The sequence below is a fragment of the Chlorocebus sabaeus genome, chromosome 14 (genome assembly GCF_047675955.1).
Source record: "Chlorocebus sabaeus isolate Y175 chromosome 14, mChlSab1.0.hap1, whole genome shotgun sequence".
NCBI classification, from domain to species: Eukaryota; Metazoa; Chordata; class Mammalia; order Primates; family Cercopithecidae; genus Chlorocebus; species Chlorocebus sabaeus.
Window position 1 is genome coordinate 39,038,073 of NC_132917.1, and position 23,894 is coordinate 39,061,966.

A 23,894-nucleotide genomic window follows, 5' to 3' on the forward strand; every position below is an offset into this window, starting at 1 on the left:
GGGGGAATATTTGACATTTTAAAAATGAATCTTATTTACACTGGAATATAGCGTATTTAAAGTGCTTTTTACTTTTACAAGATATTCTCAGATTCATGATCAGGGCTTAACACAAAAGTCACCCTAGAGCTTAACACAAAAGTCACCCTGGAGTAGCCGCCTTCCAAGACTGCCAGGGAAGATGACCTGCAGCCTTCTCCAAGTCTCCACAGCATTCAACACACAGGGCTCCTCTAGCACTTACGCTGCATTTTAATCTATTTACATGTCTGTAAAAGTGAGCTCCTTAAACAATGGGAAATGATCAAATCTATCTTCTTTCCTTACAGCCTATGGTCTAGCATTGTTCCTGGCACAAACTGACTGCACCATAAATAAATGCTTGTTCAAATGCCAACTGTTTATTTTCCCATAAATAAAACTTCAGCCTCATTAGCATACATAAAGCTAATTCTAAATCACAAAAAATACTAAGCCTCAGAATATAAGGATTTGAAGCAATACATTACATTTAAGAGAAAAGCACTTTAAAATTTAAATATTCCAAGATCTGTCAAAAAAATATCTGATGAAAATTAAAATCAAAATCCTGGTTTAGACAAGACTCAAATTTGTCTTCTTCAATATTCGTGTTCTTCCAGGCATAACAGTAAGTGCTCTTATCAGTGTCAGAAAAGATAACACATCATAAAAAAGATTAGTTGACTGTCACACTGGTATCACACGAAATTCTAATGAAAAAGGACATCTGTACTCTTTAATTTGTAATGATATATCTTAATAAGATAAAATCATTGTTACCACAAAACTGCACAGTTTAAGTGGCCATGACTTTACTATTGAATCCTTAAACTGCAGTATTCAGTAAAGAGAAGTATTAAGCTAAACAAACACAAAATTTGTTTTCCTCAGCTATGGATAAGTGGGCCCTCTATCAGACCAGCTACATTTTTAGCCAATATAATCTCTAAGCCTTTAATCAAATGACAGCTTCCAAAAGCACACATTCGTGTGGAGTGGCCATGGCTTCTGTTATATAAACACAGATGTCTCGTAGAATATTCAGCTCATCTGATACATAAGTAAAAGGTTGGTAATAATGATTAAAAATAAAGGAAATAGGCCAGGTGCGGTGGCTCACGCCTGTAATCCTAGCACTTTGGGAGGCCGAGGCAGGTGGATCATGAGGTCAGGAGGTAGAGACCATCCTGGCCAACATGACGAAACCCCGTCTCTACTAAAAATACAAAAAGTTAGCTGGGTGTGGTGCCTCGAGCCTATAGTCCCAGCTACTTGGGAGGCTGAGGCAGGAGAATTGCTTGAACACGGGAGGCGGAGGTTGCAGTGAGCTGAGATCACGCCACTGCACTCCAGCCTGGCGACAGAGAGAGACTCCATCTCAAAAAAAAATAAATTAATTAATTTAAAAAAAAAACAAAAAAAACCCCCAAAAAACCGAGATCAGCAGTATATTTAGAAAGGTAAGAAAAGTATCTAAAATAACTAAAGCAATACATTAATAGAAAATTGAGTATAGGCTCATATAGAGAACATTCAGGCCAGGAGAGAAGTTGTAGATAGATCCAAGTCTGATGATTAAATGGGTCATGTCCCAAGTCTTACCAGGAAAGGTGAAATTCAAAGGGGTTCATTCTTTAACAATTTCTTCTCCCTAAACTATGTTATAGCAACCATGGAACTAAAACAATGTGCCAGGAATACCATAAGTAAAATATTACTTTAAATCCTTCTAAAACGTTTCTAATCTCATTTAATACAACCATTGTTTACCAAGCACCTATTATCTGACAGGAATTCAGACAGAAAATCGGATAAGGAAAATGAGAAGAAATAAAAAGGAAAGGAACAAAAGTGAAACCAGGGCAAAGTTAGTAGTTAATTACACGTCTTTGGTGCAGTCCAAGAAAGACTGATCTAAAATGCTTTTCAAAAAGGATTTAGAAGTTATTCCATATCAGAAAAATGCTACCAAAATAATGCTTGGAAAGGCACTCAAACTATCCCAAGATGATGGTATCCTATGGTCATTCTTTATAAGCTAAACAAGAAACACTTGAGTATGCCAGCATAAAAAATGTTAGTAGCGCTAATCAGGCATCAACTTGTTAATGAATGACAATGTTTACACAGTAGAGTCAAATAAGTAACAAGAGCTGAAAACATGCAATAACCTAGTACAGATTAAAAGTTCAAGATCGTTATCCTATCCCAATTAAAATATCTATTTAGGTTGCAAAGTCCTAATTTCAATAGTTCATTTTAATGAACGGGAGACTATTTCGTGTGAGAAAACTGAAAATGAACAAAGGATGTAACATGGAGCACTGGAAAAGGAAAAGCATATGACCAAAAACATCTTATTGTAGTTTTAAAAAAAAATCCCCTTGGGAGATTTAAGTCTATACCTGATGAGAAAGCAGCAGGAAGTCAATAGAATTGATACAGTTCACTACAAAAACACAAAAGAAAAAAATACTTGAGCAATATATTTTGACCAAGAAAAAGAGAGAACAGGAGAAATATTTTCCCATCAAAAATGAGAAAATTATGGCACAAATAAGGTTGTTAGTGAGATACCTTGTAATGCAGTAGATGATTTACAGAAATAGAGAGGGGATGGATCCAGGATAATTCAAATATTTTTTATTTCTTAAAAAGTCAGAAAAGCAAGTAGAGTCAGAATATTAACTGATCAAGTTAGGATTCTGACTAACAAAAGCAGATTAAGGAGCCTGAAAATTGAATAACATGACTTTTGTACTGCAGGCTCGGAAATGAATATTGGCAAGGTGAGGTATACTATATACTTCTTCAGAGCAATGATTATGTTACTATTTATTTATTCCCCTCCATAGCCATTAACATAGTGTTCTTTGGGTTTTTGTTTGTTTTTGAGAAGGAGTCTTGCTTTGTCGCCCAAGCTGGAGTGCAGAGGCGCGATTCTCAGCTCCCTGCAACCTCCGCCTTCTGGGTTCAAGAAATTCTTCTGCCTCAGCCTTTCAAGTAGCTGGAATTACAGACATGCACCACCATGCCCAGCTAATTTTTGTATTTTCAGTAGAGATGGGGTTTTGCCATGTTGGCCAGGCTGGTCTCAAACTCCTGACCTCAAGTGATCTGCCCACCTGGGCCTCCCCAAGTGCTGGGATTATAGGCGTGAGCTACCGCGCCAGGTCAACATAGTGTTTTATACAGAATTAACTTTCAATTTTTTTTTTTATTGGTATATGGGCTTAAATAGCCAGTAAAACTATGCAAATCAGAAAAAAATAGCATCAGTTAAGATGGATGTGTAATATAACCTTTTAATCTGAAGACAGCATTTTGCCGATCAGACAAACCAGTTTTTATGGTTATGGGCAAACTCTTTTAATTAACTTACAGTGAGTTTTTGTTTTAAACTCAGGCATCTTTCAAAAATTCTCATACTGTCAATTCTAAAAAATCGAACCCTATTCTTCTGGCTTCGTATATTAATTACCTGATTTTTTTTTTTTTTTAACGAGAGCACTTTTGGATAGCACAAAAGTTGAAATACAATATTCTAAATTCATTTACAAAATCATAAAATAAATACAGTTGGCATTTAAAACAACCAGAGATCACGGGTAATATGGAATGCTTACGCAGCAAGGTCTTTAAAGGGGTAAATGTTCCTTCTGGTCCCAAAGGAATTTAGGGTTTTTACCTTGGTGCCAATTGCCAGCTAAGATGAGGGCCAGACATTTTGGATTCCTCAGGCTTTTAGTGGTCACACAAGCATTTGTAAGAGAAGAAATCTTGTTCATAGTGCCAAGATTTTAGAATTGATAACATTAGAACACAGAAATAACTGTGGCTACTTCATACCCATTAGGAAAGCTATTATCAAAAGTTAAAAACAAAACAAAACAGAGGATAATAACAAGTGTTGATGAGGAGGTGGAGAAATTACAAGTCATGTGCATTGCTGGTGGAAATGTAAAAATGTTGCAGCTGCTGTGGAAAATAGTATGGCAGTTTCTTAAAAAATTAAAGATAGAACTACAAGTCCATTTCTAGTTACATATCAAAAGAGTTGAAAGCAGGGCCTCAGATATTTGTATATCCATGTTTATAGCAGCATTATTCACAATAGCCAAAAGGTAGAAGCAGCTCACTGTCCATCAATAGATGAATACATAAACAGAATGTGGTATTTACATGCAGTGGAGTATTATTCAGCCTTAAAAAGGAAATTCTGACACATGCTGCAACACGGAGGAACCCTGAAGATATTACGAAATTACGCTAAGTAGTGAGCCAGTCACAAGAGAACAAATATGCTATGATTTCACTTTATACAAGATAACTAGAGAAGTCAAATTCATAGTCAGAAAACAGAGTGTTCACTGCCAGGGGCTGGGGGGAAAAAGGAATGGGGAGTTATTGTTTCATGAGTACAGCGTTTTAGTTTGGGAAAATGAAATCATTCTGAAGATGGAGAGCAGTGGCAGCTGTGTAACAATGTGAATGTACTTAATGCCACTGGACTGTAGACATAAGTATTAAAATGGTCAATTTTGTAATGTGTATTTTACCACAATAAAACAAAACAAAACAAAACATAACCATCGGACATATACATTTATTTTTAAAAGGTGGGGGGCCCAGTATGTTTTTACTTTAAAAACTTATACTGATGATGTTGGGTAGAGGCGATACAGTACAGTGGTTTAGTTTTAAATTCCCGAGTCAGGCTGCTTAGGAATCCTAGCTCTGCTATTCTTAGCTAAAGAGTAACGAATTTCAGCTTCCTTGCACTTTAAATCACCTCATTTGTAAAACAAGAATACTAATATATTTAAAATGCTTAGAATAATGCCTGGTATATAAAAACCTGTAGATAAATGTTAGCTTTTGTTACCACTGGGAGTGAGCTTTAAGTTTGATTTTGTAAGTTGTATACTCTGACAAATATTTCATTCATCCTCTTCTGCCAGAACTATCCTAACAGTCCCTAAATCCCTCCATTGTCACAAGACCCCTGTCAACTGCTCCCCTGTACCACAAGAAACTCCTGATTACAGGGCAGGGAGCAGGGATGAAGGTGGGAGCAGTTACAGGGAACAAAGCCATAATATGGTAACTTATTCAAGTTACTAGGCTAGTTCCACATGTGGCAGAAAAAAGAGTATTTGTAATTTTTTTTTTTTTTTTTTAAGATGGAGTCTCACTCTGTTGCCAGTCTGGAGTGCAGTGGCACAATCCTGGCTCACTGCAACTTCCACCTCCCAGGTTCAAGCGAATTCTCCTGCCTCAGTCTCCCAAGTAGGTGGGACTACAGGTACATGCCACCACGCCCAGCTAATTTTTTGTATTTTTAGTAGAGACAGGGTTTGACCATGTTGGCCAGGACAGTCTCAATCTCTTGACCTCGTGATCTGCCCGCCTCAGCCTCCCAAAGTGCTGGGATTATAGGCGTGAGCCACCGTGCCCGGCCAAATTTCTATAATTTTAAAGTATTATGTTTCCAGTTTTGTTGTTATCTTTTCTACATGGAGGATATTAATAAATACTAGAATCAATTCAAAATGTTGATTGTGTTGTCTTTATTTCTGCAATAAATTTCACTAATTGTCATTCTACCCTAGATGTCTAATTCTGAAGACATTTTCAATCTAGCAATCACCGATTGTGTTTTCTTCTATCTCACTTGGCCCTATGGGTTAATTCTCAATTCTCACACATTTTGTGTCTTTAGGCCATTGAACACATTCCCTCTTTTTTTTGAGACAGTGCGTTTACTGGCTCTCCTAGCTTTTCAACTGCTTCTTCCCTACCTCCAATGTTGGTTCTACCTGAATGTTAAACATAGGCATCATCCACTATGGTAACCAGTTTTTTGCACTCTTTTTTCAGATTTAACAATGGGGAACATATGCAATTTTGTGGCTTCATCTATCACTTCCTCTTTGATAATTTAAATCTACTTTTTAAAAAAAGAATTCCAAATTAGTATAATTCCAAAATCTCAGCTGTCTGCCTGACATCTCTCAAACCTGTTCTGTGCCGGCAATTGTTTCCAATTCCCATGAAACAGAGCCAGCATCTGTCCCTTTTCTTCCTGAAGAATCTACAATGTTCCTACACAATACTGACATTAGTCTTAGTCCCTCCCAGAAGCCAGATAAGCCACCTGGGCCCCAAAGCTCTTCTCCTTCTCTCATCTCTACAATACGTACTGTATATTAGCTTCCCCTCACCAACACTTGCCACTTGGCAAAATTTTGGCAAGCCATTATGTATTTTGTTGCATGGGTAAGAGTTTGAATGTTTAAGTACATTCTGTCCAATAGGACAGCAACCTCCCTAAAGAAGGAAAATTATGTCTAAAATCTCTTTTATATTTTATAAATGTCAGAGGTCCTAGATTTAAAAATTTACATAATTATTTAAGCCAACCCAAATTGAAAGATGTATGTTACTAAGGTAAAGAGGAAGGAAAGAGAAGGAAAATTCCATTTAAAAGTCAGAACTAGAATCTGGGAGTAAATATGTGGGTAACTTGGGGCTCTCGCCAACCACAGTAGCAGAAAAAGAACTATTTACTTAATAACAACTATCATTTACGTAATATTTAATCGCACCAATTTCTCATTTTTTCTTATGTAATGGTAAGACAGTATTTATAACTTCAGGAATGCTTTATCATCTAAATTTTGTCCTAAGGAAACCAGACATGATAGTAATGCTGAAAAATTAAAACTTCATCTGAGAATGATTTCATTGTTAATGTAGGAGCAAATTATCTTTAAAAATTATATATGTACCATATATTATATGAATAATATATGTGTGTGCCATATGATATATGTATATTATATATGTAATACATATGAATATATGTACCATATAACATATGAATAGTTTATATATATATGTGGATGGATGGTTTCTAGTTCATTAAAACAAGTTACATCATTAAACTGGACATTTTTACAGGGAAATGCCATTTCTTAAAAAAAAAAAAAAACCTAATATATGAATGAGAAAATTAAACATTAACATTTTTCATAAAAAAGACAAGCAAGTAATGTTTATTTATTACTACAGCATTATATTTGAATAAGTAGATATGTATATGTAACTTGTTATGGGAAAAAATTGCTACAATTCTTAATATATGGAAGTTTGCTAAATGATAGCAACTTATAAAACAATGCTTTAACTGGACAAAATGTTTGATCTTAAAAGAAAACAATTAAGACTAAAACAATGCTGACAAAGAAAATCAGAAGATGAGAAATACCAGATTAGATCTTGCAGTGTAGTATATTTCTTCTGAACTGTCCAAAAAACCATCACTGTCGGGCTGTTTAGCAGAGACCAAGAAACCCAAGTTATTTATGCTTAGACTAAAAGCCACACATTCACAAAGGGAAACTTTCACAAATGAAGTAAGTCCTGCTAATATAATTTTATTAAGGCAAATGGAAAGTCAAACTGTATTAGGCAGCTTCTAAAAAAGCAACATTGCAACAACTTTGCTCTAAAATGCAGTTACTAAATTAGTATAGAATTTAAATACAGATAATGCCACCTTACAAAGGGAAACAAAAAATAAACTCAAACTGCCTTAACAAAACACAATTAGCATTTATAAACATCATGACTACTTTTTCTTAATTTTCTCCACCCCTCTTCATAAATGTTAAGCTTTGGTATTACAATATGATCATTTTAAGACTTTTTCTTTAACATTCTATTCCTCCACACTGGTACATAGAATTAGAGAAACTATAAGGTAAAGGCTAATGACTCCCTTTGTATGCTTCAGTCAAGAGAGCTAAAATAAGCATTAAATTGAGTAAGAAAGCTCCTACTTCAATCCTTAGTACTTATTAAGTTACTTTTTTCTCTTATTAACTAGCAAATAAAAAAAATGAAACAGACATCATATGGAACTCTGGCAAAATAATTTCTTTAGAATTTTGTATTTTCCAATGTCTCATTTTTTATTGTTCTATAGAATATTAACATCTCAAATAGCTGCAAAGTATTTTACTTTTATGACTGAATCTAATATATTATCATTTATCTGGAAAGGAGTATATAAGAAAACAAAAGAATCATGCAAAGTATATTCATAAAGTTACAGCAAGCCTTAAATGAATGACAAACTTCATTTACTATGTATGCCTCATCTCCCTAAGTTTTAGTCCTCTATACAGATATGACTCTACTCTAATGTTTGGAAACCATGGCATTTATCCTAAAGAGACATATTTTAAAAAGCCCCTCAAAAACAGAAAAAATAAAAAATAAAAAATAATTAAAAGCTAGCATTAAAAACATTTAATCAGAGAATGGTAAAACTAGTTTCTCCTAAAATAATTTTGAAAATATTCAGCAACACAGATTTATTTATTATGAATTTGAGAATTACTTACCTTTCTGCTTCCCACAAGTTTTTTTAAAATTTTATTTTATGTTTTTAAAGACAAGGTATCACACTTTCGCCTAGGCTAGAGTACAGTGGTGCGATCATAGCTCACTGTAACCTTGTATTCCTGGGCTCAAGGGATCCTCCTGCCCTAGCTTTCCAAGTAGCTAGGACTATAAGTACACACTGCCATGTCAACTAAGTTTTAAAATTTTTTTGTAGAGACAGGGTCTTACTATGTTGACCAGGCTGGGACCTCAAATGTTTTTGAAAATATTAACGACTAGCTTTTTTGGTCAGTACTAATACATCACAGAGACAAATTAAAACATTTATTTTCAGTGTTAACATTCTAAGGCTACGCTACTTACAAGTTCATGATGTGGTTCTGTCTCCTTTCTTAAGGGCGGATCAAATTTCACTTGGCCAACTAAAAAAGAAAAAAAAAAAGTAAAACCAGGATGTTTTTATATTCTTAATGACAATAATTTAAAAAGTTATTCCATGCGAAAAGACATTTAATGCTACCATCAACCACACACTGATCTTCAAAGATTTTTGTTTTCAATTTTTAAAACTGATACTAATAATTGTAAATATTCATGGTGGTGCATGTGATATTTTGATACATGTGGACAGTGTATAATGAACAAAACAGGGTAATTAGGATATCCACCACATCAAACATTTATCATTTCTTTGTGTTAGGGAACACTCCAAATCTTCTAACTATTTTGAAGTTTACAATAAATGATTGTTAATTATAATTTCCCTACTCCGCTACTGAACACTAGAATGCATTCCTTCCATTTAACTTTATTTTTGTACCTATGAAACAACCTCTTTTCATCCACCTATCTCTTACCCATTCCTGCCTCTGGTAACCATCACTCTACTCTACCTCCATGAGATCAACTTTTTTAGCTACCACATATGAATGAGAACGTGAGACATTTGTCTTTCTATGCCTAGTCACTTAACATTAATGTCCTCCAGTTCCACCCATGTTGTTGCAAATGACAGGATTTCATTCTTTTTTATGACTGAATAATATTCTTTTGTGTATATATACATTTCCTGAATGTATGAATATAAATATATTCATCCGTTGATGGACATATAGGTTGTTTCTTTATCCTAGGTATTGTGATAACGCTGCAATAAACTTGGGACTGTAGATATCTCTTAGATATACCGATATCCTTTCTTTGGATGCATAATCCAGTGGTTCTGAATCATATGGTAGTTCTATTTTTAGCTTTTGAGGAACCTCCATACTGTCTACCATAGTGGCTGTACTAATTTACATATCCATCAGAAGTATATAAGAGTCGCTTTTTCTCTGCATTTTCACCAGCATGTGTTGTTTTCGGCTTTTTAACAACAGCCATTTAAACTACAGTGAAATGATATTTCATTGGGGTTTTTCTTTTTTGATTTGTATTTTCTTTACAATTAGTGATGCTGAACATATTTTCATGCACCTGATGGCCATTTGTACATTAGCTGGAAAAAGCCCAATAAAGTCAGCTTTATTAACTGCTAAAGCTTAATTTGTTAATTCTAGGCCTTTTCCACAGTAATAAAAGAAGATGATTAACAAAATTATATGTGTGTACAATCAGGATCTAACTTGCTACTTTGTTGTGACCAGGCATAAAACAGAGACAATCTTTTTTTGTTTTGTTTTGTTCTTTGAGACGGAGTCTCTTTTTGTCGCCCAGGCTGGAGTGCAATGGCACAATCTCAGCTCACTGCAACCTCCACCTCCTGGGTTCAAGTGGTTCTTGTGCCTCAACCTCCTGAGTAGCTGGGACTACAGGTGTGAGTCACTACACCAGGCTAATTTTTTGTATTTTTAGTAGAGACAGGGTTTCACCATGTTGGCCAGGCTGGTCTGGAACTCCTGACCTCAGGTGAACTGCCCACCTTGGCCTCCGAAAGTGCTGGGATTACAGGTGTGAGCCACCATGCCTGGCTGAGACAATCTTAACTCAGTATTTAGGTGGGTAGACGCAGCTGATACAGGGTACTTGTGGAAGCCAGCCTGTAACATGGTCCCCAGTGACTCCTCCCTCTTGGTATTCACAGTGCTTCCACATTGGATCAGGGTTGGCTGTGACCAATAGACCAGAGCAGAAGTAACCATATATGAGGTCCAAGATAAAGCTTCTGTCTTGGGCTCTCTCTGCTGGATCACTTGCTCTGGAGGAAGTTACATTGTGAGCAGCCCTAGAGAGAGGCCTCTTGGCAAGGAAGTGAAGCCTCTGGCTAATAGTTACATGAATGAGCTTGGAAGTAAATCTTCCAGTCCAGTCAAGCCTTCAGATGGCTCCAGCCCTAGCTGATACCTGTGTGCAACTTTATGAGACCTTGAGCCAGAATTACTCAGCTAACCTGTCCTGGATTCCTGACTCTCAAAATCTGTTAAGAGACAATAAATGTTTATTGTTTAATATGAGCAGATATACAGAAAGTGAGAAAATTCAACACCTTCAGACTTATACTAAAAGAAATACTAAAAGGAATTATTTAATCAAAAGAGATCCATAAGTGGTAGTACAGAAATACAGTATTGAATGAAGAGCAAAAAATTGGTAAATATACAGATAAATACAAATGAATATTGACCATGGTTAATGACAATAATATTGTCTTATAGAATTTAAAATATATCGGAGTTGGTTTAAAAAATGTTTATTGTTTTAAACTACTAAATTTTGGGTTTGCTACACAACCAAAAACAACCACTGTAGCTAAAGTATAAACTAGCCAGAGTAGACATAGATTAACTGTACTACATTCGTCTTTTCTTTTTCTTTGCTGTTCTAATGTATTGAATGTTTCAGTACCTTTACCTTTTATTTCTATAGCTCATTATCATTATCTGATCTTATAACCTGGGTAAAACCCTCAAGTCTCCTGAGATAAAAGCAGAGGAAAAAATACAGAACAATAAAAAGAAAACAAATAGCCACAATATGTTACATTTCAACTAGTAAGAGCTTCAGCCAAAACCAAAACTTCGCAACCAAGGTGAGGAAAAGAGTGAGATTTCAAAGCATAATCACTTTTCTAATGGTTTTATTTCAACTTTGTATGTAAATTTATTGTGAATGTTAATATCAATGAAAGAAGACCATGGGATTTGAATATTTAGCAACAGGAGGCATAAGGAAAAAAATGGTTGAGAAACAGCCCTGTAATATCTCCAATTATGTGTGGGTGTGTATATGCTTTTAAGCTGTTAATGGCTCAGATATTAAATTTTGGCCCTTAGATCTGGTAAGCAGGTTAAGAATGAGTCCATCATAACTGTTCACAATTGATCACACATCAAAGATTACAAAGTAACTTTTAGTAAGGTATCAAAACTAACATATACCTCATCTTGATAAAGGCCTATTGAACAGCTTTCACCTATACTTGTCTTCAAATTCCAAAATTAAGTCTGTAATAAAATTACATGAGGACAGTCTTGTGCATCTATCTGCCTTGTGTTACTGTCACCTGTGAACATGCCCATTTCTCCCACCAGACTGTATAACCCTCACTGTACTTGAACTCTGTGTGGAGAATGCATTTCCAGAGAGGGAGCAAAGTCCCTATGGACATTCAAACCTTACACTGGTATCACTCTTCTGTTCTCTTCAAATTCCCTAAAGTTATGACAAACCTCTGCCACAGAATCTTCCAGTTACTCTTCAAATAACTGTTGGTCAATCATCCCAGTCTGCAGTACTGTTTATGATGTTCTTTTCTATTTTTATTTTTTAAACTTTTATTTTAGGTTCGGGGTACACGTGCAGGTTTGTTGTATAGGTAAAAAGCTTGTATCATGAGGGTTTATTGTACAGATTATTTCGTCACCCAGGTACTAAGCCTAGTACCCAATAGTTACTTTTTCTGATCTTCTCCCTCCTCCTAACCCTTCACCCTCAAGTAGGCCCCAGTGTCTGTTGTTCCCCTTTGTGTCCATGAGTTCTCGTATGATGTTCCTTATTTTCCTTTCTTTTTTTTTTAAATTGAGACACTGTCGCCAAGGCTGGAGTGCAGTGGCCAGGATCTCGGCTCACTGCAACCCTCTGCTTCCCAGGTTTAAGCGAGTCTCCTGCCTCAGCCTCCCGAGTAGCTGGGATTACAGGCACATACCAACAGGCCCGGCTAATTTTTGTATTTTTAGTAGACACAGGATTTCACCATGTTGGTCAGGCTGGTCTTCAACTCCTGACCTCAAGTGATCCACCTGCCTTGGCCTCCCAAAAGTACTGGGATTATAGGTGTGAGTCACTGTGCCCAGCCTAGACATCTAGTTTGAAATAGCATACACATGCATATTCACTTAGAAGTTGAGAATCACTGATATGTTACCACAGAGTGATTCAGAAATACTATGCTATAAAGGGACTGACAATGTAATTTTTTAATAAAATCAGATTAACAAGATAGAGAGCACTTTAAATTACATTTTCAACAGTACTGAATACATGAAGTTTTCTAAATCAACTGCAAGAAATCTCTAATTACTTTCTTTTATTTTTTTTCCCAGACAGAATCTTGCTCTTTGCCCAGGCTGGAGAGCAGTGGCAGGATCTCGGCTCACTGCAAACTCGGCCTCCCAGGCTCAAGGGATTCTCATATATACCTCAGCCACCCAAGTAGCTGGGATTACAGGTGCACATCACCATGCCTGGCTAATTTTGGTAGCTTACGTAGAGACGGGGTTTCGCCAAGTTGGCCATGCTTGTCTTGAACTCCTGGCCTCAAGTGATCTGCCCGCCTCGGCCTCCCAAAGTGCCGGGATTACAAGCATAAGCCACTGTACCTGGCCTCTAATTACTTTTTGTATATTAAAGAAATGATAAAGATATTTCATAATTACTTTTTGTATATTAAAAAGCTTGTTTTATATATACGTATATAAAAAGCTTTTTATATAACCCACCACACTTTCCAGGTATCACTAGCACATAACTCAGAGAATAAATGCTTCTAAGGAATAAAAAAGTTAAGGCACTATTGTTCCAGGGATTCCTGTTGGCAGTTTATCACTGATGAGCTGACAGTATTGGATCCCATGTGAATGAATGGCTTGTCTTAGTGGGCCCATAACTTGGCTGCCCATAAGAAATAACTGGAGGTCTATTTTAAAAGGTTTCTGGGCCAATCCAAGACCTATTGAATTGGACTCTACGGAGAAGTGTTGCCTGAGAATCCCTTTTTAAAAGTTTCCAGGTTGCTCAGATGCTAGGGCAGTTTGCGGACCTCTATTTCTCTGTTACCCTTGGATCATGAGTGCATGAATGACGTGGGAGCTTGTTAGTAGAACCTCAGATCCCATCCCAGGTCTACTGAATCTGAAACTGCATTTAACAAGCTCTCTAGGTGAGTTACCTGCACATAGGAGTTTACGGCACTCCCTTATTACTTCTATCCTGCATATTTCAGGAATTAACTTCTCTTCCCCAACAGTAACAACAAAAACACATCCCATCCTGCCGCCAAAAATTCCACAAGAATAAGGAAAATGAAATTCTTACTGCCCTAATTAAACTTTACCTTTAACAGTGTTTAGTAAGAAAAACTATTCAGAAGGAAATAAAACAAAAATAACTGTAACTAAATTATAACTTATTTCTATCATTAAATCATAAACTGTGTATAGTATATACTTACAGTTTATCTCTGAGCGTGTTTTTTCTTCTCTCACATTTCTACTTGTTGAGTGAATTCTATGTGGTACAGCAACAAGAGGCTAGAAAAGAACAAAATCAATGATATGCAGCATTTGATAATCAAGTTATAGTTTGGTCCACAAAATTACCCAAACAGGAAAAAAAAACAAACTTCATTTTAAATAAAAACGAAAGCAAAACAGCACTTTGCAATTTTTTTTTTTTAAAGAGCAAACCACAATAGCAGCTCAAACTATGAAGGTGAAAAAATATTTTTATTATCCATAACATAAATTATTATTTTACTAGATAGGGCACTTCTTTGGCTAACTACATATGAAATTAAACACAATTAGTAACATATTCTGCTTATTTGTATGTGCAACACCAGACTTGTCTAGATCCATTCTACAAGGATGAATCAAATACATTTGAGTATTCTGGATCTATTCTGACATCAAGAAATTCTGAAGGGAAAGGAAATACAACAGTATAAACATTACCATTGGCATCTATCATTTAATGATGGTTGAGCTTAGAAGGCTTTTAAGGTTTATTTTTCAATTTATGGATTTTTTTGAAATAATATTAAAAAACTACACACAGACATTTATACATGATGTAGGATATTAGTTTGTGTTTCACTTTTGGCACTATTTGAATTATAACCAATTTAACTAAGACTGCAAAAATTATGTAACTTATGTTTAGGTGAACATACAGTATTTTATGTTTTACAGAAGCTTTATTTATTTTTTTCATTAAAAAAATGCTTTCCAGTCCATCACAGTTTCTTTTGGTTATAGATGTACCATTACAATTTCCACGAGTAGGAAACATACCAATATTCAACTATTTGCCTTTAATTTGCAAAGAAGATTCACACCTTGAAATTATTTACAGACCCTAACTAATTGAATGTGATTGCAAAGGAATACTGGAAAACTTACACTCTGAATGTCCAATATGAGATTTTTCAAGGGCTCTAACATTAGAAAAAGAAAAAGCTGAAAAAATATGACTTAGAGAAACCCTTTGAAAACTGAATCTCTAGCATGTCAGGAACAAAACTGATAACTAACTCAAGAAGTCAAATGATTATAAGAAAGGCTATCCAGGTACACAGAGGTCATATTTCACTCTTTAGAACAGAGGTGAACTGGAGACTTGACTGATTATTTTCCCTTCAGATGTACCAATTCAGATGGTTGGATATGAAAATAGTATTTTTTTCAAACATTTCTTTTGAAAATGAAATTCATGTAAAGAAAAAGAAAGAGATTGCCACAAGATTGTGTTAAATGAGGCCAGGGAATGAAAGATGCCCACACTGAAATTAAAGTTGGCAATTGTTAGGCACCATCTTCTGAAATGCTAAATAATTTGTTTTGTTTCTAACAATGAAAGAGTACACTTTAACATCTCTAAAATGGTATTACATTTACTAGAATTTCAAATAAGCAGAACTGATTCTAAAATAGCTCATCTGAACTTAAAAAGTTGGCCTTCTAAAAGGATATTCTTTAGCATCATTTAAATAGACAAAGGCCATGTAGATACGTTCTCAAAAATTAAAATTTATAGAAACTTCTATTCTAAAATTCACATGGAACTAAAACAGAGCCCAAATAGCCAAAACAATCCTAAAAAAAAGAACAATGCTAGAGGCATCACATTACCTGATTTCAAACTATACCACAAGGCTACAGAACCAAGAGAGAATGGTACTGGTATAAAAATAGATACATAGACCAATGGAACAGAACAGAGAGCCTAGAAATAAAGCCATACATCTACAACCATCTGATCTTTGACAAACCTGACAAAAAAGAAGCAATGGGGAAAGAATGCCCTGTTCAATAAATGGTGCTAGGATAACTGGTTAGCCATATACAGAAGACTGAAACTAGACCCCTTCCTTATACAATATACAAAAATCAACTCAAGATGGACTAAGACTTAAATGTAAAATCTAAAACTATAAAGGATCTTGAAGAAAACCTAGGAAATACCATTCCAGACACAAATAAGAGCAAAGATTTCATGATGAAGACACCAAAAGCAATTGCCACAAAACCAAAAATTGACGAATGGGATCTAATTAAACTAAACAGCTTCAGCACAGTAAAAGAAATTATCAACAGTGTAAACAGACAACCCACAGAATAGGAGAAAATTTTTGCAAACTATGCATTTGACCGAGATCTAATATCCTGAAACTGTAAAAATCTTAAATTAACAAGCAAAAAACAAATAACTCCATTAAAAAGTGGGCAAAGGACACGACAGACACTTTTCAAAAGAAGACATATACGCAGCCATCAAGAATATGAAAAAATGATTGAAAACCACTAATCACTGGAAACATGCAAATCAAAACCACAATGAGACACCATCTCATACCAGCCAGAATGATTATTATTAAAGTCAAAAAATAACAGATTATGGCCAGGCAGTAGGGAAAAGGAAACGGTTATACACTGCTGGTGGGAATGCAGTTCAGTTACTATGGAAAGCAGTTTGGGGATTTCTCAAAGAACTTAGAACAACCATTCAACCAAGCAATGCCATTACTGAGTACACATCCAAAGGAATATAAATCATTCTACCATAAAAACATGCACGTTATGTTCATCACAGTACTACTCACAACAGCAAAACACAAGAGCAAAGATAGATAGAGAATCAAACTAAATGCCCAACAACAGTAGGCTGAATAAAGAAAATGTGGTACAGATATGCAGCCATAAAAATGAACGAGACAGTGTCCTCTGCAGCAACAAGGATGGAGCTGGAGGCCATTATACTAAGTGAACTAGCACAGGAACAGAAAACCAAATTCCACATGTTCTCATTGACAAGTGGGAGCTAAACATTGAGTACACATGGATGCAAAGAAGGGAACAACAGACACAGGGGCTTACTTGAGGTTGGGAGAAGGGTGAGGATAAAAAACTACCTATTGGGTACTAGGCTTATTACCTGGGTGACAAAAGAATATGTACATCAGTCCCCTGTGACACACCATTTATCTACAGAACCAACCTGCACATGTACCATGAAACTAAAAGTTAATAGAAAAATAAACTCAATGAATTATTTTTTCAAGATCACTAATAAAAATGGTAAGATTTTTAAAAATTAAAATTGAGTCTTTAATTTCTAAATATAAATACTCTCATTTTTCTCTATAAATGTAACACCCTACTAATCACAGACACCTGCGATAACGGGCTTATAGTAACTAATACATGGTATTTAGAGAAGCAATGATGAAAATAATCTTTATAATAAATGGCATTTAAAGAAACAAGCCATTCACAATGATGCACGGTGTCTATTTTTTTAAACAATGCTTTACATGCCATGTGATTAAAATTATTTTTATTACTTCTTAAACAAAACTCTGCCCTTATAAACCATTTCATGCTTATTCAACTTTTATCATCTTAAAGTTCTATGATTATTGTATCATCAAATAACATAAATACAAATAACAGGCCCTTTGCAATGGGAGCTAGATGAGAATGTCAAGTTTATACAGAAAGGGAAGACATTGACAATATGATAAATCCTAGGTAACATAAGCCAATGGTTTTTGACCAGGGGTAATTTTGTCCCTGAGGAGACATTTGGCAATATCTGGGTTCATTTTTTTGTCGTCACAACTTGGGATTAAAGGGTGTTAACTGTCAACTAATGGGAAGAGTCCAGAAATGCCGCTAAACATTCTAGAATGCACAGGGCAGCCCTCCCAAAACAAAGGATTGTCTGGCTCAAAATGTCAACAGTGCTCAGATCGAGAATTCCTACAAGCAAATACCAATACTTGTTTAATGCTGTCAAATTTACTTTTAGGTCTTCTCATATTTTTCAAGTATATACACTCAATTACATACTTTATTTTTTTTCAAACCACAACTACAAAGAACCTCCTTACCCCAGTTTTCTCCCTTAAAATTGCTAGCAATTTTAAGAAACATGGAAAGTAAAACCTTATTGTTTCTTCACTCCATGTACAGTTTATCCTTGAATAACAAAAGTTTGAACTTCAGAAGTCCACTTCTATGCAGATTACTTGGGGATACAAAACCCATGTATATGGTGGACCAACATTTCGTACATGTGGGTTTTGCAGGGCTGACTGTGGGATTTGGGTATGCACGGATTTTGGTATACTTGAGGGTACTGGAACCAATCCCTTGTGTACATCAAGGGACAACTGTATTTTCAATGTTTTTAAAGAAAGGTAACTGTTAATGATAGTACAAATTCAAGTAATATTTATCTTGTCAAACATCTCTTAAAATTCAAAATCAAGAGTCTAAATATTTCTACTATAAAAATGTCATATGGTAAGCTATTATTTAATGTAAGAAGAATCCACTAATCTACTGTTTAGTAGATAAGAACCTGAACAAAGGAAATAACAAACACTCACATACCTGATGTGCTCTTAATCCATATGCAACCTTCTCTTGATTGCATTCATTTTTATATGAATCTTACTTAAGGCTAAAGACCATATTTTACCATTTCTAAAATTTATGAAAGCTAGTGTATTCAAACACTTAGATATGGGGGATGGCTATCATTTTTTAAATGTCTTGATGAGTTTTTAAAAGTCCCCAATTCTTTGACCATTATTTTTATTTTTTAAACTTTGGTCTTTCTGGCATCTTCCTATTGGCAAACTCCTTTCTAGCAATGTCACTTCCTTTGTGATATCTGCTCTGACTTCCCTAACAAAAGCTGGCTGTTTTTCCTTCTCCTGAAATGGCGAACTTCTCAAGATTAGGAAACAATGTTTTATCTACAGCAGGTCCCCAGTGAATGTTCATCGAGTTGAATATAAATAAATAGTCAAAAATTAAGTATTTCAATAATTCTGTAGCTGTTTACAAGTTGCAAGTAGCCTTCCCTATTGCAGAAAAGAAGACTGCAATTTAAAAAATCTGTGTCAACTTCTTATATCAAAAGGATAAGACATAAATGCAGTGAAGTAATGCTAAAGGCATTAACCCATTTATGCCTGAGGTTGCAAATTTTTTTGTGTGTGAAAAATCAAACCTTGACGATGGCCTTGAGCAGAAGGATATAAATAACTCCCACAAGCCTAGTTCCAATAACAGAACACCAGGCATAAATGGGTTAATGATTTTTTCTGGGAGGAGGAGTACTCTATTTTCTCTCTTTTTCCTTTATTAAAACCATTCTATGTGCACTGCCAACTTCACACAGGAATATTCTGAAAGTGGGTAGATGGAGATGAGTTCTACTTAATGTTAATTCATGCACATTACGATAACCTTTGGAAGTAAAAGAGGTCTTATTCAAAAAACTTTTGCAGCTCCATACTCACACTAAGGTCTCTCAACCAGCATCTATTTCATGTAATTATTGCAATACCCAATAGCTTCCTCTGTGGGTGAAATGCTACCTTTGAAGCTATTGTATTACCTTTGAAGGAGATACACTCTTAGATCTATCTTTGTGGAAACATAATTCCTAAACATTAAGCTCTAAGTCTTAGATTCAATACGGCAAATCAAGAACAAGACTCAAACTAACTATTCACAGTGTAGGTACACCTCAGGGAAAAAAATACACAAATTTAAAAGACTGAAATATTAAACACTTGTGATGGTGAAACAGTAGCAAAAGTAATTTCAAAAATTAGGTATTTAAATTTTACATGTGCAACCAACCTGCTTTTTGGTTTACAAAGTGTTTTGATGCACCTTAGCATTATATCCTTAAGTTCGTGAAACAAGCATTATTCTTCATTCCATAGATGAGGATACTGAGACTTAAAATTAAGTGGCAGGGCATTCAGCTAGCTAGCCATAGAGCTAGGAAAAACCCTAGACTTTTGATCTAATATACAGTAGCAAAACCAAACAAAAACAGGTAACATGCAGGTTGCTCACACAGACTGTTATTAACGAACATGGATGAAACCCATGATTATTTCTGAGAACAGTTTTACCTTCCCAGTTTAAACAGCATAAATCATTAATTTATTAGCATAACAGATTAATAAAAGTATTAAATCTTATAATGCTGTACATAGTAAGTGGGCTTACATATAGGAGACGAAAACTGAATAAAAATCAGAATTAGAATTACACCACTGTGTAATTACTTCTAAAATAGAAACTACACAGGAACTCAACATTAAAAAGTCAAACTTTCTTCCACAGAGAACAACCTACAAAAAACTTAAACTAAGACTTAGATGTGGTATGTGTGTGTGTATATATAAGCAGCGGCATGATCTTGGCTCACTATAACCTCCGCCTTCTAGGTTCAAGCAATTCGCCTGCCACAGCCTCCCGAGTAGCTGGGATTACAGGCGTGAGCCACCATGCCTGGCTAATTTTTGTATTTTTAGTAGAGACGGGTTTCACCGTGTTAGCTAAGCTGGTCCCAAACTCCTGACCTCAGGTGATCCGCCTGCCTTGGTCTCCCAGAGTGCTGGGACTACAGGCATAAGCCACTGAGCCCACCCTTATTTTTAAGAGTATGCATACAATAGTTTTAGTTTCACAGTTTAAGTGCTAAAATACTTAGACACATTCATATTTTGAGTGACAACACTGCACTTAGCAATTACAATGACAAATTATTTGCAAATAAAAATGTTATGAATTTCTTACATCCTACCCCTGGAATAATTAAATTCCTTTATTTTACCTACTTACCATAGAGGTTTATAACAATGTATAATTATAATACCAAAACAATGTCTGGATAAGAAAGATGAATTTCTTTCCCCGCTATTTGAGAAAGTTTTAGAAGAATCTTCATTCCACAGATTGCTTCTCTATTTGGTTTATTATTTCTGTTCTTTGAATACGTTTTTAAAAAGACATGACAGGTACATAGGGTGAGGTAAGACACAATCCTGTAGCATTTAGTGCACTGAAAAGGATAGAGGCAGTCCTTGTTTTACAGTTCTGTTATGCACCAATTTCAGTTATCATAATTTAGTTAAATAACACTAGTTCCCTAAAACATGGTTCAAATAACAGTTCCCACTGTATATTAATTGTGATTGCATAAAGTGTAAACTTTATGGGTGGCCTTTCAGTTCACAAATTACTATGTAAATAACAGATGCACATCATGATTAGAAAGAAAATTAGAAAGGAATATGACAGTTTGCCAAGGCATAGAAAAGATACTTGCTCTGTGTCATGGACAAAGGATAAGAAGCAAACTACTCAATACGCAGATTGCTAGATAAGTAAAAAAAAAAAAAAATTAACAAAGAAATGAAACGTTAATTCTCAATGATTCTAGTATTTATAGCACACTGTAAATAATAGTTTTACCATTTTTTCACATTTCTATAATTATAACTGACAGTAACAGAGTTTACGCTTTAACAAAAAATTTTCAAGGTCATGAAACAATTAAAATTTTTCCCACTGATATAAGATTACTTTGCAGAATTTTAGCTTATGCAGCCATTTTTACAGTACCATACTACCATGCACATCAAGGACTGCCTTTATACTAAATAAGACTAGAAGAGTTTATAAAACTTGACTTTCTTAAAAATAAAATTAAGCAAATCAACACCAAAAAACTTCTCTAGGCCAGGTGCAGTGGCTCATGCCTGTAATCCCAGCATTTGGGAGGCCGAAGTGGGCAGATCACAAGGTTAGGAGTTTGAGACTAGCCTGGCCAACATGGTGAAACTCCAGCTCTGCTAAAAATACAAAAATTAGCTGGGCGTGGTGGTATACTCCTGTAATCCCAGCTACTCAGAGGCTGAGGCAGGAGAATCGTTTGAACCCAGGAGGTGGAGGCTGCAGTGAGCTGAGAGTGTGCCATTGCACTCCAGCCTGGGCAACAGAGTAAGACTCGTCTCAAAAAAAACAAAAACAAAAACAAAACAAAAAAACTTCTTTATAGTATAACTATAAGGTTAATTACACTTTACATTTCTTACATTTTTATGCTCCAAACTCCTTTCCAGACCTTTAAACAAAAGGACAAATAGCTTATTTATCAGAAGATGGCAATCTGGGACAATGCTGAATTGATAGAAAGGTTCTCTCTGACTTAAGACAATCTGTGACCATCTTTCTAACACTTCACCTTCAGTCATCAATGAAATTTATAACATTTTTAAGGGCCTCCCATAAAGCCAGTAGAGTTAAAGGCTATCCACCTTCTGTTACAGACCCAATAACAGAATTCTGCCATGTCACATATGCTGAATTTATCTTGATTGCCACAACTATTAGCAGTGCTAGGAATGTTACACATGCAAACAGAAGTGAAGCTTCCATTAATATCAATGCTTCTGTCATATTAAAATTATTTTATTAACAACTATACAGGGTCATTTTAAAACATTTCCATGGTGAATAACTGAGTTTTAGTCACCAGCAGTGAAGCCTATAATTCCTACTAACCTCTAATAATTCATGAAGCATTGTATAAGAATTTTTTTTTTAAAGATAGCAACGGGGTCTTGCTATGTTGTCCAGACAGGGTTCAAACTCCTGGCCTCAAGTAACCCTCTTGCTTCAGCCTCCCAAAGTGATGGGATTACAGACATTAGCCACCGTGCCAAACTGAGGATTCTTTTTGAGAAGCAAACTAAGGGGAAATTTTGAATATTCGAACATCTTGTTTAGGCACTTCCCATTTGCTTTCCCTTTTACAGTGAATGATTTATTTGGCAACTTCATCGAAAATGGCTATTTTGAAATAACTACAATGATTTCAACAAGAGGATTAAATGATTTGCCTTTGCCATTTTCATACTATAGTCACCTGTAAGTAGTGAGTAAGAAAAACCTAGCATTTGACTTTCCACGAAAGGCAAAGACAAAGAATTAATTGTTCCCTCAAGAGCTTTTTTAAACTAGTCCCCAAAATTTAAAAAAAAGGGATTTTGAGACATACAGACAGACAAACATATATACATACACACATACATGTTATATATGCCAGTTGGTAAAAACAATTCTTACCTCAGGATCATCATCATCGAAATCATGGTAAGTGGAATGATCTGGATTATTTACTTTATCCAACAGCTCAATTGCCAAAGACCGTGTCAAATGTTGTGTTACAAAAGGATGCTATAAAAATTAAATACAATGCAAAACACTTACTATAAATCTGATTGAATGACATTTTATCTTTTGAAAAATATATATATATTTCAGGGCAAAAGTAATACCTGTAATAATTTTTCAGCAGTAGGTCTTTTTTTCGGATTTTTGGTAAGTGCCATTTTCACAAAATGATGAAAACTATTTGACCTAAGAAATTCAGAAAATTAGACTTTTACATTCCAATTCATTCTTTGCTCATCTTACCATTAAAAGTAAATAACATAAAAATACTTACCACTTCATTTTATCCTTTAGTTTAGGAGGCTGAAAATTGCTTTTTGTCATTAGAAATAATGCCCTGAAAAATCAACAAATCATTACACAGCATTTTAATATTTCACATTTTAATCTATTACACAAATTCTATTACTATTTATTCCCCAAATAAGGTAAAACAAGACTAAGAAAATTACTTGTTCACATACTAAGAGGAAAAAAACCTTAAGCATAGGATTCTTCAATGATGACGCACTGACCTCATTGGGTGTAAGTCAAACATAGGAGGCTGAAGCTCTGCAAGTTCTATGGCAGTGATTCCCACTGCCCAGAGATCACAGAGTTGATTGTAACCCCCCTTCCTCTCAACAGCTGCAACTTCTGGAGCCATCCTGAAATAAATATTCCAGAAAATAAAAACCTTCTGTTACATGCTTT

The 23,894-nt window shown here is 35.1% G+C and overlaps 1 protein-coding gene across 3 annotated transcripts in view; it reads right to left on the bottom strand.

Annotated features, from left to right (window-relative positions):
• MAP4K3 (mitogen-activated protein kinase kinase kinase kinase 3) overlaps positions 1–23,894 on the bottom strand; it is a 186,397-nt gene that overhangs the window by 50,556 nt on the left and 111,947 nt on the right. For 2 of the 3 annotated variants that reach the window (XR_012095267.1, XM_073022933.1), the window contains exons 9-15: positions 23,717–23,848; positions 23,476–23,538; positions 23,306–23,387; positions 23,094–23,204; positions 14,102–14,180; positions 8,797–8,855; positions 7,292–7,354 (exon numbers count right to left, since the gene is read on the bottom strand). Coding sequence is in view for 2 of the 3 variants with exons in the window: in XM_073022933.1 (XP_072879034.1) it covers positions 7,292–7,354; positions 8,797–8,855; positions 14,102–14,180; positions 23,094–23,204; positions 23,306–23,387; positions 23,476–23,538; positions 23,717–23,848 (589 nt within the window). In the remaining variant the exon portion in view is untranslated. The remainder of the gene's footprint in view (positions 1–7,291; positions 7,355–8,796; positions 8,856–14,101; positions 14,181–23,093; positions 23,205–23,305; positions 23,388–23,475; positions 23,539–23,716; positions 23,849–23,894) is intronic. The other variant, XM_073022934.1, reaches the window with a different exon arrangement.